The 13755-nt window shown below is 41.0% G+C and overlaps 1 protein-coding gene across 3 annotated transcripts in view; it reads right to left on the bottom strand.

Moving 5' to 3' along the window:
* The window catches only part of RGL1 (ral guanine nucleotide dissociation stimulator like 1), a 110123-nt gene that overhangs the window by 44805 nt on the left and 51563 nt on the right, over positions 1-13755 (bottom strand). For all 3 annotated transcript variants that reach the window (XM_087726979.1, XM_087726981.1, XM_087726980.1), the window contains one exon: positions 3400-3584. In XM_087726979.1, the coding sequence (XP_087583105.1) occupies positions 3400-3584 (185 nt within the window). The remainder of the gene's footprint in view (positions 1-3399; positions 3585-13755) is intronic.

The following is a 13755-nucleotide window of genomic DNA, read 5'->3' as shown; positions in this document are numbered from 1 at the left end:
TCCAGGCAAAATTGTTGAGAAACAAACTGCCTTAGATTCTAAAGTTAGGGCCTTTAGGCTGTAGAACTAATCAATTTATTTTTAGAACATTCATCTCTGGCAATAGATAACTGGCAGCTTTCTAATTCTACTGAAACTCCCTGAATCTGTCAGAAAAACACATGAGGGAAAATAATCTATGAAAGCTCAAAACACACACAAAAAAAGGAGCTTGCATAAAGTAGATCTTGATGAGTAGATTAAGTAGAGTGTCTTAGTCAATATGATGCTGATCTCCATTTTAGGTAGAATGGAGTTTTTAGATCTAGGTAAGTTGAAGGGGAGATAATGAATACAAGTAATCCTTGACTTACGATCCCAATTGGGACCAGATTTTATGTCATAAATCATTATAGTCATCGGTCAAATTGCAGTCATGTAAACACAAGATGTTGCAAAGCAGTAGTAAAGAAACAAGCGTATTATTCTTGCATCCGTACCTGACTTTAGGAAATTTCATGGCATGAACAAGAGATTGCCCTACTATCCCAAACCTTATGAGATACCTTAAGTGACTTGCTCAAAACCTGTCAATAAACCTCACGCTGAGCCAGAATTTGGATATCTCTCAGTTTGATTTTAAACTGTGGAAAATACAGCATATGAATGTAGTAACAGCAGGAAACCATACATTACAATATTACATCCACATTCTGTAATATCATACAGTCCCCAGATTCCTCTCTTTCACAGTTCATAGAGAACCTCTGTGGATCTTTAATTTTGCCAAGGAAAAGAAAACTTAAATGGACCAATTAGTTAATTCTCTATAGGAGGATCAATCAATACTTATTTCTCACCCATCCTTCTCTCCTTGCTGAATCCAGCCCCATCTTTTTATATTTGTCCCAAATATATACATACAATTAGTTATTTTTTTTTCTTTTTAAACTTCCAAAGGCTTCTCTTTTTGATTTATCCTATGCTTCAATTATGACTCAGTGTTACAGAAACATTTTTTTTAAGTAGCAATAGCAATAGCAGTAGACTTATATACCGCTTCATAGGGCTTTCAGCCCTCTCTAAGCGGTTTACAGAGTCAGCATATTGCCCCCAACAATCCGGGTCCTCATTTTACCCACCTCGGAAGGATGGAAGGCTGAGTCAACCCTGAGCCGGTGAGATTTGAACTGCTGAACTGCTGATCTAGCAATAGCCTGCAGTGCTGCATTTAACCACTGCGCCACCAGTAGAGCATAGAGGGAAGTAACTTACTTGTGGGATGTGGTGAATAGATCCTTAACCAGTTCAACCAAGTGAAATGTCAAAGGGGGTAGCTAAGTTCAAACAAATTATTCGGGCTTTTGCAAGAAGTTTCCTCCTGCCCAGGGGAAATTAATTTATTTCTTCCTCTAAATAGCTGATATGCATGTTGTATCAAAAGCTACCTCTGGTACAGAATCACAGAATCTCTCCACCTGTGGCAATAAGTGAGGGTGGCCTATTCAAAGTGCAAAACTGTGGAGAATCCCTTCATCTCAGAGAATTAATTTCATTTAAAGTGCGGCCTCTATTTTATCCATACTACCTAAACATTTCTGAAGTTTTACAAAGCATTATTAATGGGGGAAACAAACTGTACTTCTTCTACTGCATCTGGTTTCTGAGATGGCCATGACTGTTAGATATTACACAAGCTATAGCAATTCAGAGGTTGCCACAAAGAAGAGGGAGTCAAACTATTCTCCAAAGCACCTGAGGGGTAGGACAAGAAGCAATGGGTGGAAACTAATCAAGGAGAGAAGCAACTTAGAACTGAGGAGAAATTCCCTGACAGTTAGAACAATTAATCAGTGGAATAGCTTGCCTCCAGAAGTTATGAATGCCCCAAACACTGGAAGTCTTTAAGAAGATGTTGGATTTATCTGAAATGATATAGGGTTTTTTTTTTTAAAAAAATTAATTTGGATTTATATGCCGCCCTTCTCCCAAAGGACTCAGGGCGGTGTACAACATTAAAAGAAACACATATTACAAAAGTTAAAAAGGAAATTAAATAAAGTATCCAAAAACAAACCCAATTAATATTAACAATGCAATTTTATATAACCATTTGTCTGAAATGGTATAGGGTTTCCTGCCTAGGCAGGGGGTTGGACTAGAAGACCTCCAAGGTTCCTTCCAACTCTTGTTAATCTATTCTATTCCTGTATTTTTTTTCCTGTAAAATGTGCATCAATGCTTTATTTATTTTTTTAATGCGATGACAATCTGGGTTGAGGGTTCTCACTGAAAACATCTTAGATTTGGCTGAAATAATCTTCCATTTCCCCCCCCCCCCAGTAAGAAATCAAGAGGCAAGACTTCTGTACCTAGAGTTTCTGCTGTGTCTAGGAAGTTCTGTGGGAACTTTTTATTCTGTAAACAGCTAATTATAGTTCTCAGCATTTAGACTTCCTTTGTTTGATATATGTGTTCATTAGGTACAAATTAACAATCCTAGGAGATTTTGAAATTTCGGATGAGAAGAACCGTTTAGGTTTTTTTTCCTTCGAGAGAAAAAAAAAAGCACATTTAGTCGGTGCCAAGGATGACTAATTGTACGTAACTTGTACATTTGCAACATTCACGTAGATAATATTCGAAGGGAAGAATTCCTGAAGTTTATTGCATTCGTTCCTTACTGCGTGCTATCATTTCCTATCCATTTCCTACGGCTTCTCTGTGAAAACTGGACGTTCATTTGGTTTGTGTTCATTAGGCAAGTTCCAATGGCTTTCTAGATATGCTAATTATGCCCGTAGGAAACCTTCTGTCTTGGGGGGTGGAAGGGGAAAGGCTATTTATCAGTCCTGGCACTGCAAACAGCATTCCAGTGTCACTACTGTTCACAATTGTTCCAGTGGCATTTTGACACGCTAACGTAAATTTTCCTTTTGTCCTCGGATGTCAGCACCAGACCATTCAGATAGGAAAAAACAGTCACAGACACTTCCTTTGTCAAAGCAAAGGAAAGTAATTTAAAAAAAAAAATCCCTGCTGAATCACAGAAGAGACCAGTTTTTAAAAGTGAAAAACCAGAGCAATGGTGGATTTATTTTTGAAAACTTGCAGGCTGCACTTAAGCTGATAATCATCTCAAAGCAGCAGTTTTAAATGCTAGGGAATTTGGCAGAAGCATTCAGCTCCTCGCCTTCCTACAGAGAAAAATCAGAAAACTGATTCACCAAGCACACTTAAATTAAAAGTTTGCAACTCACTTGTCCTTTTTTTCCCAACCAATATCACAGCATAATAAGTTTACAACTCACTTGTCCTTTGTATTCCAACCAATATCACAGCGTAATAAATGCCGAAACAGTCCAATGATTGCTTCTTTATAAAAAGTGGTTGCTAAAATATTTGCAGAATTATCCTTACTGTTGTTTACTACTTCTTGCTTCTGAAACTGCTCCAAAAGTTGCTGTGCCCTCCTTTCAGGGTCTGAGCCTGGCATGATCCTGGCCAGATAATCCAGAAGTTTCTGCAAGCAAAGGAAATGGGGTGGTTCTTGGAAATCTTCCGAGCATTGGTCTAACCAGGCTCTGAGTATCGAGGCGATGGCACTGCAAAACAGAAATGCATCGTATATCATCAGCTACATTGGTATCATTATATTCCGGGTCAGGCAACAAAACCTAAAAAACCCCAAATAGGTTAAAATCAACGGTGCTATAATTCTGTCATAAATCTAAAAGGTATCTACAGTGTATGCTGGGTTCAACCAGGACTTCCATGGCCTTGTCGAAATCTGTATCAATCAGTTGGGTTTGGTCAAAGGCTTGAGACCAGTGGTGGGTTTCAAAATTTTTTAGAACCTCTTCTGTAGGTGTGACCTGCTTTGTGGGAGTGGCTTACCGGCCATGTGACTGGGTGGGAGTGGCTTGCTGGCCATGTGACTGGGTGGGAGTGGCTTGCCAGCCATGTGACTGGGTGGGCATGGCCAACTTGTAAAATGTGGTGAAACTCACTTAACAACGCTCTTGCTTAGCAACCAAAATGTTGGCTCAGAAACTCTGGCATTTGAAGCACGCAAGTTTTAAAGCTGTCAAGTTACAAGTGGTGATAAAGTGGGCACAAAATTTTGAATGTTGGATACATGGGAAAAGATTTGGGTAAGAAATGTAAAATTTACATAAGCCCAAAATTTGAGAGAAAACTTCTATAAGATGTTTTATAGATGGCATCTAGATCCTAAAAAACTGGCCTCTATGTATCCGAATTTACAACCTAAATGCTGGAGATGTGATTGTCTCGATGCTACATACTATCATATATGGTGGACTTGTAAAAAGGTAAAAGCATTTTGGATAAAAATATGGTGGATTATGCAAAATGTTCTTTAAAAAAGGATAAAGTTTACCCCTCTTGTTAGGTATAATTACTGATTGTACAGTTATAGAGATTAACCTGATTTTGCATTTAATAACGGCAGCAAGACTGTTGGTGGCGCAATACTGGAAGAAGGAAGATTTGCCTACTTATTCAAGAATGGACATTAAAAGTAACAAACCTAGCAGAGATGGCTAAAATATCAGCATACCTCAAGGATCACTCAAATGAGAGATATAAACTGGAGTGGAGAAAATGGATTGACTATAATCAAAATAAATACGGGACTAAGAAGTTCCAGATAGTTTATGACTGAAGAAACAAGGAATGATATAATCTGTTTAGACTTAGCCTAGCTAAGAGGAGTTAAAGCTCAAATGAAAGATGATGCCAACTTTTTTAAAGTTTATTTTAGAACATCTTTGTTAAAGATTTATACCCTGTATTGGTTCTGGGAAGTTGGGGCAGGGGGAGATTGGGGTGGGTGGGATTTGGATGGGTAGGGTAGGGGGGGAGGTAAACATTTGTAAAAGTTTTTTTTCCTAAAATTTTCAATAAAAAAAAATAAGGGGTGAGATGTTAGCACTATGTAATGACAGTCAATTTGTTCTGACCCGTCTCCCCAAATACGACAAATTTGAAGCAATGATTCCTTTATTAGGAGCGCCAGCAAAAAGTCTCTCTCCCACAGCAGGAGACTGTTCAGCAGGGAGATGAATACCGAACCTATTCATCTCCGCACCCTGCCTTTTTTTTATTTAGCGTGGGGCTTCACTAGCAGCGATGGCTTTTCTATCCCAAGGATCGGCCCATAGATTTCCACTGCTCTCCTCTCCTCTGCGCATCCAGATATCAAGCACTGGACCCAGCTGTTCCTCCTCTTCTTCATCAGCCACCTCCAGACCTGGGGGCTGTTGACTCTCCACCTGAGGGCTGATGGAAGGCTCGGGGTCTATCGCTGACAGCCCCACTCCCTCTCCCCCCCTTGGAGCTCTCAAATCGCCTTGATGCTGGCCCTGACTCCCACGCCGCCTCATCTCATTCGGCTGCTGGAGGGGCCAGCGGCTGACACGCCACAGCACAATTATATACAGCCAGCCCAAGCCAGGCTGGAAATCCTGAATGGTATCTGGAGGCATTGAGGATCTGGATAGGTTCAAAGAAACTCAGCTTGAAACCTGTGACCCCCCCCCACCCCTAATTCCTGGAATACCATCTACCCAGAACTACATATTACCACAACCTATTACCACAACCTTGCTTGCATTTCTCAAACCAGTTAAAACCTACTTGTTTGAACATGCTTTCAGCCCTGACTTTCTGGTGACTTGTCCTGATTTTTGGCTTTTTCTGATTTGGGTTTTGGATTCTGTGTTGTATCTCGTTAGATCTCATAGGGTCGGCCTCCTCCGGGTTCCGTCTACCAGCCAATGCTATCTGGCTACTACCCGGGGGAGGGCCTTCTCTGTAGCAGCTCCAGCCCTTTGGAATGAACTCCCCGCAGAGATTCGGACCCTCACCTCTCTCCAGGCCTTCTGGAAAGCCGTCAAAACCTGGCTGTGCTGGCAGGCCTGGGGTTGATGAGTTCCCCTCCCCTCTCGACTTGTATGGCTGTGTGATTTTCGTGTATTTTAATCATGTGTACTGCTGTTTATGTTCCCTTTCCCCCCTGAGTTGTTCGCCGCCCTGAGTCCCTCCTGGAGAAGGGCGGCATACAAATAAACTAAATACAATACAATACAATTCTTGCCTACCCAGAATCCTGTCAGGATTCAGGCAGGATATAAATATTGCAAACTAAATAAATAAATAATGGGGTGTACTTAGGAAAGCCAGGTCAGCTGCACCGTGAAACTAATACAAACATGCTATATAAACAAGTCCCACAAAATTGGGAAAAAGGAATAAGGAAGGTGCTTAAAAATCTCATTCCAGAGGTGGGTGGAAGGGAGAGGAAAAGTAGAAGAGGAGGGAGGAAGAGAAAGTAAGAGAAGGAGAGAGGGTAGCAATAGCAATAGCAGTTAGACGTATATACCGCTTCATAGGGCTTTCAGCCCTCTCTAAGCGGTTTACAGAGTCAGCATATCGCCCCCAACAATCTGGGTCCTCATTTCACCCACCTCGGAAAGATGGAAGGCTGAGTCAACCTTGAGCCGGTGAGATTAGAACCGCCGAACTGCAGATAACAGTCAGCTGAAGTGGCCTGCAGTACTGCACCCTAACCACTGCGCCACCTCGGGTAGGAAGGAGAAGAAAGAGGGTAGGAGTAAGGGAGAGGTAAAGGGAAGGAAGAAGGGGATGGAGAGGAGGAAGGAAGGAAGTAGAGAAGGAAGGGAGGGAGAAAAGAAAAGAAAGAGAAAACAAGGTGGTGTCATAGCAGGTGCGAAGGATGGTAAACAAAGCATTCCAAACTATACCTTATAACCTCTTAAATGGAATAATAATAATATAAGAATGGCAAAGAAAAAGAATAACTATGTGAATGTATACCTATAACTGTATGTAAGAGAATAAATGACAGTAAAAAATATAAAGCATAATATAAGTAAATAATATTTGGTCGTAAGTAGCTAAGTATAAATAAATAAAGAATTGTACATAAAAATGGATAACGAATAAGGAGATTATGAACGCAAGATAGAAATGCATAGTAGGGAAAACACTAACTGCAAAGAATCCGATTCGGAACTGCGGTATGGTATACGATGGAACTTATTGTTCCTATGTTGTTTTTAAGTTACGTGTTTGTTTCTGTTGTTGATGTACTTATGTGTATAAAATAAAAATTTTAAAAAAAATCTCCGTTCCTCCTTTCTCATACAAACCTAACTTTTAAACCTCACACTTCGCAGCATTCTGTTCCAATGCACTGGGCTAAAATAATCCCAGCTCTTGCAGAATTTCAGGGCTGAATCACACTCTCAGTATCAAGTGGAGACTTGCCCTAGATTTCCGTCTGTAACTAAGGTCTCTTATGCAGACTAGCAAGCAAGTGCAACTGAAGTTGGAAGACTGAACTGTTCTTGTTATTCTCCGGGGGAAAAAATGCCAAATGAAGAACAAAAACCACATAAATCCTGTAGCATTAACTGTTTTAAGCTCAGCAAGCCCTCGCTGTGACGAAATGCACACTGCAAAGGACAGCAGAAACAAGCGTCCCATCAACAAATTGTTACTGACATGTGGATGGGAAACACTACAGTCATGTTCTCTTTCTCTACAGTGTGCACATTCCCAGCTCAGACTATTATGCCTTAGCAAAGCCTTGATATAGCAAACTCCTGATACATTAAAGAATAGCACCTATCAATTTTGGGCAGCCCGGACAAATTCCCAAGCTGCTGAGAATATTGGGAACGGTACTCTTGCCCATATTGGATGCCACAAAGCTGAAGAACATTGTCCAAGGATGTGAATGAGGATCTTAATGCTGTGCCCTAATTCTCTTTTGTGAATGCAGCATTTTCCACTATGGGGGGCTTCCAAATAGCAATAGCAATAGCAGTTAGACTTATATACCGCTTCATAGGGCTTTCAGCCCTCTCTAAGCGGTTTACAGAGTCAGCATATCACCCCCACAGTCTGGGTCCTCATTTCACCCACCTCGGAAGGATGGAAGGCTGAGTCAACCTTGAGTCGGTGTGATTTGAACCGCTGAACTGCAGCTTAGCAGTCAGCTGAAGTGGCTGCAGTAGTGCACTCTAACCACTGCGCCACCTCGGCTCTGATTCATCACCCAAAATTCAACAGCCAGCAGTTACTGCTCTGAATTGTAGAAGCTGAAATCCACACATCTGGAAGTTCCATAATCGGGAAGCATTGCCTCAAATGTGCTTCAAAAGGTTTTGGTAACAAGCAATTCTGACAGCGTCTCCCCAAATAAACAATAATTTGGCTTAGCATTAGTGAAAGGAATGTGCAGAACTGGGGGGAAAAAAAGATTATAGCCTTTAAAAAAGCATTGATGAAAGTTTTGGAGAAAGGAACTTGATTCATAATGTAGCAATAGCAATAGCAGTTAGATTTATATACCGCTTCATAGGGCTTTCAGCCCTCTCTAAGCGGTTTACCGAGTCAGCATATCGCCCCCACAGTCTGGGTCCTCATTTCACCCACCTCGGAAGGATGGAAGGCTGAGTCAACCTTGAGCCGGTGAGATTTTAACCGCTGAACTGCAGTTAGCAGTCAGCTGAAGTGGCCTGCAGTACTGCACTCTAACCACTGCGCCACCTCGGCTCTAAATGTACACATTTTCATCAACAGAAGTTTATTTCATTTATTTATTTTATTAATCAAATGTATATAGCCGCCCATCTCACCAAAAAGTGACTCTGAATGGTGAATAACAATAAGATAAGAACAATAAAAAGAAAAATTTAAAAACGTATTCATAAATATCATAAAAGTAAAAACACAAACCATAGCAAAGGGAGAATAAAAATGGCCATCTCAACAATGGAGCCATGTATGCAAGTCTCCGGTTGCCTGACAACGTATCCATGACTTAAGGCTTCACGGAATATTTAAAGGAACCTAATCTAATTTGGGGGTAATAATGTTGTATAATGGGATGCCACAACAGAGAAGGCACATCTCCTAGGGCCCACCTAATGAATGTACCTGCAACATGGCCACCCTGATATACCTATATAGCAGTGGTGGGTTTCAAAAATTGTTGGAACCTACTCTGTGGGTGTGGCCTCCTTTGTGGGAGTGGCTTGCCGCCCACGTGACCGGATGGGAGTGGCTTGCCACCCATGTGACCGGATATGAAATTATGAATTAGTACTTAGGTTGGTCCAAGTAGCTATTCAGAAACTCTGGCATTGAAGCATGCAAGTCTTAAAGCTGTCAAGTTACAAGATCCTTGCCAGTGGTGGGTTTCCAAAAAATTTTTGGAAGCTCTTCTGTAGGTGTGGCCTGCTTTCCGGGTCCACTGGTGGAACCTCTTCTAACCGGTTCGGTAGATTTGACGAACCGGTTCTACCAAATAGGTGCGAACTGGTAGGAACCCACCTCTGCTATATAGTACCTGCAAGGTGGCCACTCTGCAGATCTAATAAGATGCGCTGATGTAAGCAGGGAGACACAGTCCCTCAGATAACCAGTACCATTCAAGAAGGACTGAAAAGTTAAAACCAGCACCTTGAATTGGACTTGGAAGCAAACTGACAGCTAATGTAGCTCGCTCTCCTTCATTTTGTACCAACTGAAGCTTCAGGATACTCTTCAAGGGCAGCCCCATGTAAAGCACACTGCCATAGGCCAGTCTGAAGGGAATGCGTGTCTACTTACATAACTATTTATAGCCTTAAATTTAATACTTATAGTATTAAGCAAGTTTAATCCTGTCTCAAAAATCTGCAAAACCTGTGTTTGGGGTCACGGTATGTATGTTACATGAAATTGAATTTCTGTACTCTTTCCTAGCAACTCTTTAAATCAATATGGCTGTATCCTTTATAGAGCAGGATTTCCTTTTCAAAAGTGCTGTCAGCTTGAAGAGCTGCCTCATCTAAGTTGTACTTAAAGCAAAGGTGGGTTCCTACCAGTTCGCACCTATTCGGTAGAACCGGTTTGTCAAATCTACCGAACCGGTTAGAAGAGGTTCCACCAGTGGACCCGGAAAGCAGACCACACCTACAGAAGAGGTTCCAAAAAATTTTTGAAACCCACCACTGCCCCCTCACACACAGAGAGACAGACACAGAGAGAGAGAGAGAGAGAGAAAGAAAGGAAGAAAGAAAGAAAGAAAGAAAGAAAGAAAGAAAGAAAAAAGAAAGAAAAAGAGTGAGAGAGAGATGAAAGAAAAAAAGAAAAAAGGACAGAGAGACAAAAGGAAGGAGGGAGGGAGGGAGAGAGAGAGAGAGAGAGAGAGAGAGAGAGAGAGAGAGAGAGAGAGAGAGAGAGAGAGAGAGAACACATGGCCGGCAAGCCACTCCCACAAAGGAGGCCACACCCACAGAGTAGGTTCCAAAAAAATTTGAAACCCACCACTGACTTAAAGGCAGAAAACCCTTTAAAATGGGCAACGGGAGTTTAGATGTTATCTATCAACAGTTAACAAAGAAAAAAGCTTGGCATTTATAATGATCCCCTAGTCATTTTTCTCATGATACACTGAGTCTATACAGGTAAACTTTCCATGTATAAATTTGCAAACAATTATTTGCACATAAGTAATCATAGAAATCACTGCAACAAAAATGCATGTGAACGAAATTCCCCCCCAGAAATGTGTAAGTGGCCACACTACTCAGAAAGTGTTAAGTCTTTCTCCAGGAGATAAGATGGCAGCTAACTCAGTGGAGTAGGCATGTTATCAGTTCCACGGACAGCACAAGCAGGTCAGCCTGGAGCAAACAATATACTTTATTGTTCGGAAAGTGTGAAGTTTCTTCTTTTGTATTCCATTCAGAATGTGGGTGTTATTAAGGATAAGACACATGGCTGCCGTCTTTGTGGGAGTTCAAAGTTACAGTAAAATCTGAGTTTCCCTACAAACTCGTGTCAATCAACACGGAGGCAATAAAACAAGCTATGCAGACTTGCCCTTATAACTTACTGGCCTCCCATCAGCTGACTGTTTAATCAGCACATTAGGGAGGAAAGCTTTCCGGAAAAAGGCTGGATCGAAGGCCAAAGTTTGTAGCAGCCTCAATGTTTACGTCCCTGAAAAATATCTCCCTGTTTCTGCCAGCTGAAAACACAGACAGAGCTCGTTTCCAAGACCTTAAACAGAAAATTGACCCAAATGAAATCTTGGTGAGAACTTTTTTTAATTTTTCTTAACGCTTTGCCTTCTATTTCTTGAAAAAATGGTGTGGAATTACGGTCATACTTTCGAAAAAAAACTGTGCTTTTTAAGTGGAAATCTAAAATATTTCACCAGTTCCTCTGCAATCCAAGTCTATATACAGATATAAATTTAACAATCCAGGCCAGGAGAGGAAAAACCCCAAAATTTAAAAGCTTGGAGCTCAATTATTAACAACCTAAATTTTGTTGGGTTTAAATGAGACCAAACAAAAATAAAATAAAATACAATCATCCATTTTGCAGCCATGTTTATCGGGGCTAAATTGGTCAATGAAAACATGATCAAACTGTGACATATTAAAAGCTGCACATAATGCGGCTCACTGAATAAAACTAAAAACCGTCACATCATCTTACTCATTGCAATTTTGCAGAATATATTAAAAAGTTACTGAAGTGAATCCTACATTCATCCACTCCCCACAACAATAAATACTTTTTATATAACTTTCAAATAAGGAAAAAAAAAAGAGAACCAGGTCATCCCCTGAAGAAGAGAATATGTAAACACAACAACGGATAGAGTGGATGGAGGGAGGAGTAGAAGGAAAGATAGGAAGGAGAGGAGAAAGGAGAGGAATAGGAGAAAGGGAAAGGCAGAGGAAGAATGGGAGGGAATGTAAGAGTAGGAAAGAGGGGAGGAAGGGGAAGGAGAGAAGGGAAAGGAGAGGAGGAAGGAAGGAAGGAGAGAAGAAAGAGAAGAAAGGGGGGTAGGAAGGAGGGAGGGAAGGAGGGAGGGAAGCAAGGAGGGAAGGAAGGAGGGAAGGAAGGAAGGAGAGAAGAAAGGAGGGAAGGAAGGAGGGAAGGAAGGAGAGAAGGAAGGAGGGAAGGAAGGAGGGAAGGAAGGAGAGAAGGAGAGAAGAAAGGAGGGAAGGAAGGAGGGAATGTAGCAGAGAAGGAAGGGGGGAAGGAAGGAGGAAAGGAAGGGGGAAACGAAGGAGAGAAGGAGAAAAGAAAGGAGGGAAGGAAGGAAGGAGGGAAGGAAGGAGGGATAACAATTAAACAATTGTAGTTAAATGGAGGTATAATGATGGTAATATGTATAAATATCTGAGTTAAAATACTTCAGTCAATATGAATTATGCTTGATGACTGTGGAAGAGATGCACGAAAGTCTTTTGAAACCAACTGATACACTTTCTACAGTATGTAAAAAAGGAAGATTTTGTGTGTTGTGTTTGTTTTGAAAAAATAAAAATAATAATAATAATAATAAAAACAATAAATATTCTGCAAGGAGCGAGCCCAAAATGTGGCCTCAAGCCAAAAAAAGAATTGAAAACACACTTAAGACTCTTGAGATGAAAAGGATGCATGTTATAATAGGTCTCTATAATTTCATGATATTGGCATTTATGTACTAAGCCACTATGATCTCACTCCTCTCCTTTCCCATTGTGCAAGTAATTTGGCTTGTTTTGGAACCTTCCCCAATTTCCCAGTTCTCTTAATTGTCACTATTTGGCCTTTTTTTCTCCTTAGGTCAGCCGCAGTGGTTTCTTTTTTGTTATTTTACCCTTTCCTACAATGAACGTTGATTGTACTCAACGCAAACACAACTTAAAACAGCTCTCACCGTGGATTTCCCAGGCGCCCCGAGAAGCCTTTCACATTCATTCAGGCCTTGCTTTAACTCCCTCCATTCTTTTGATGCAATTATTTATAGAACAGTGAAAGAAAACACCTTGCTTTACCGGAGGAATAATTAACAAAAGACAAAGGCAACAAAATCCTGGCCACCAAGAAGTACTAACTGGAAAGTGCATCATTAAAAGCAAAAACCAAAAGCTATGATACTTCAAAAAAAAAACCAGAATGATTCTGCAATTTTACTATCAAAGATTCTAATATTTGATAAACTAATTACCTCATCTAAAAGCAAATTTCCTAGGTCTCTCTTTTTTAAAAAATTACCTATTTATACTATCATTTGCCTATTTAATTCTGGGTCTTTTTTTAAAAAAAAAAGTTATTTATGTTGATGTTTGTATACCATAACTCAGTGTTTCCCAACCTTGGCAAGTTGAAGATGTCCGGACTTCAACTCCCAGAATTCCCCAGCCAGCGAATGCTGGCTGGGGAATTCTGGGGGTTGAAGTCCGGGCATCTTCAACTTGCCAAGGTTGAGAAACACTGTCATAACTGGCAGCAGTGGTGGGATTCAAGTAATTTAACAACTGGTTCTCTGCCCTAATGACCAGCTGGGTAGGCGTGGCTTGGTGGTCTGGTGACTGGGTGGGTGTGGCCAACTCAATGTCACTCAGGTCGATGGGCGCTTCGCCTTAGCTGTTACAATGGTAATAAGGCAGTTTCTGTAAGCAGGGCAATAAAGATGAGGCTAGAAACAACAGAATGTTTCCTTCCTGCCTTCCTTACAGGATTAGCCCTGTAAAGTGGGAAAAAACAAAAGGAGATTTCTTCCAACAACCGGTTCTCCCAACTGCTTAGAAAGTTACCAACCGGTTCTCCTGAATAGGTGCGAACTGGCTGAATCCTACACTGACTGGCAGCCACAGAAGGGCAAAAAGATAACATACTCATACATACTGTATTTTCCCAGTTAAATATTAAATCATTTCCCAAAAG

The sequence above is a fragment of the Thamnophis sirtalis genome, unplaced genomic scaffold, assembly GCF_051295495.1.
Source record: "Thamnophis sirtalis isolate CommonGarterSnake01/CBP01778 unplaced genomic scaffold, rThaSir2_p1.2 scaffold_12, whole genome shotgun sequence".
In the NCBI taxonomy this organism is placed as follows: Eukaryota; Metazoa; Chordata; class Lepidosauria; order Squamata; family Natricidae; genus Thamnophis; species Thamnophis sirtalis.
Note: the sequence above shows the minus strand (reverse complement) of the source record. Positions and strands in the feature narration are given on the sequence as shown.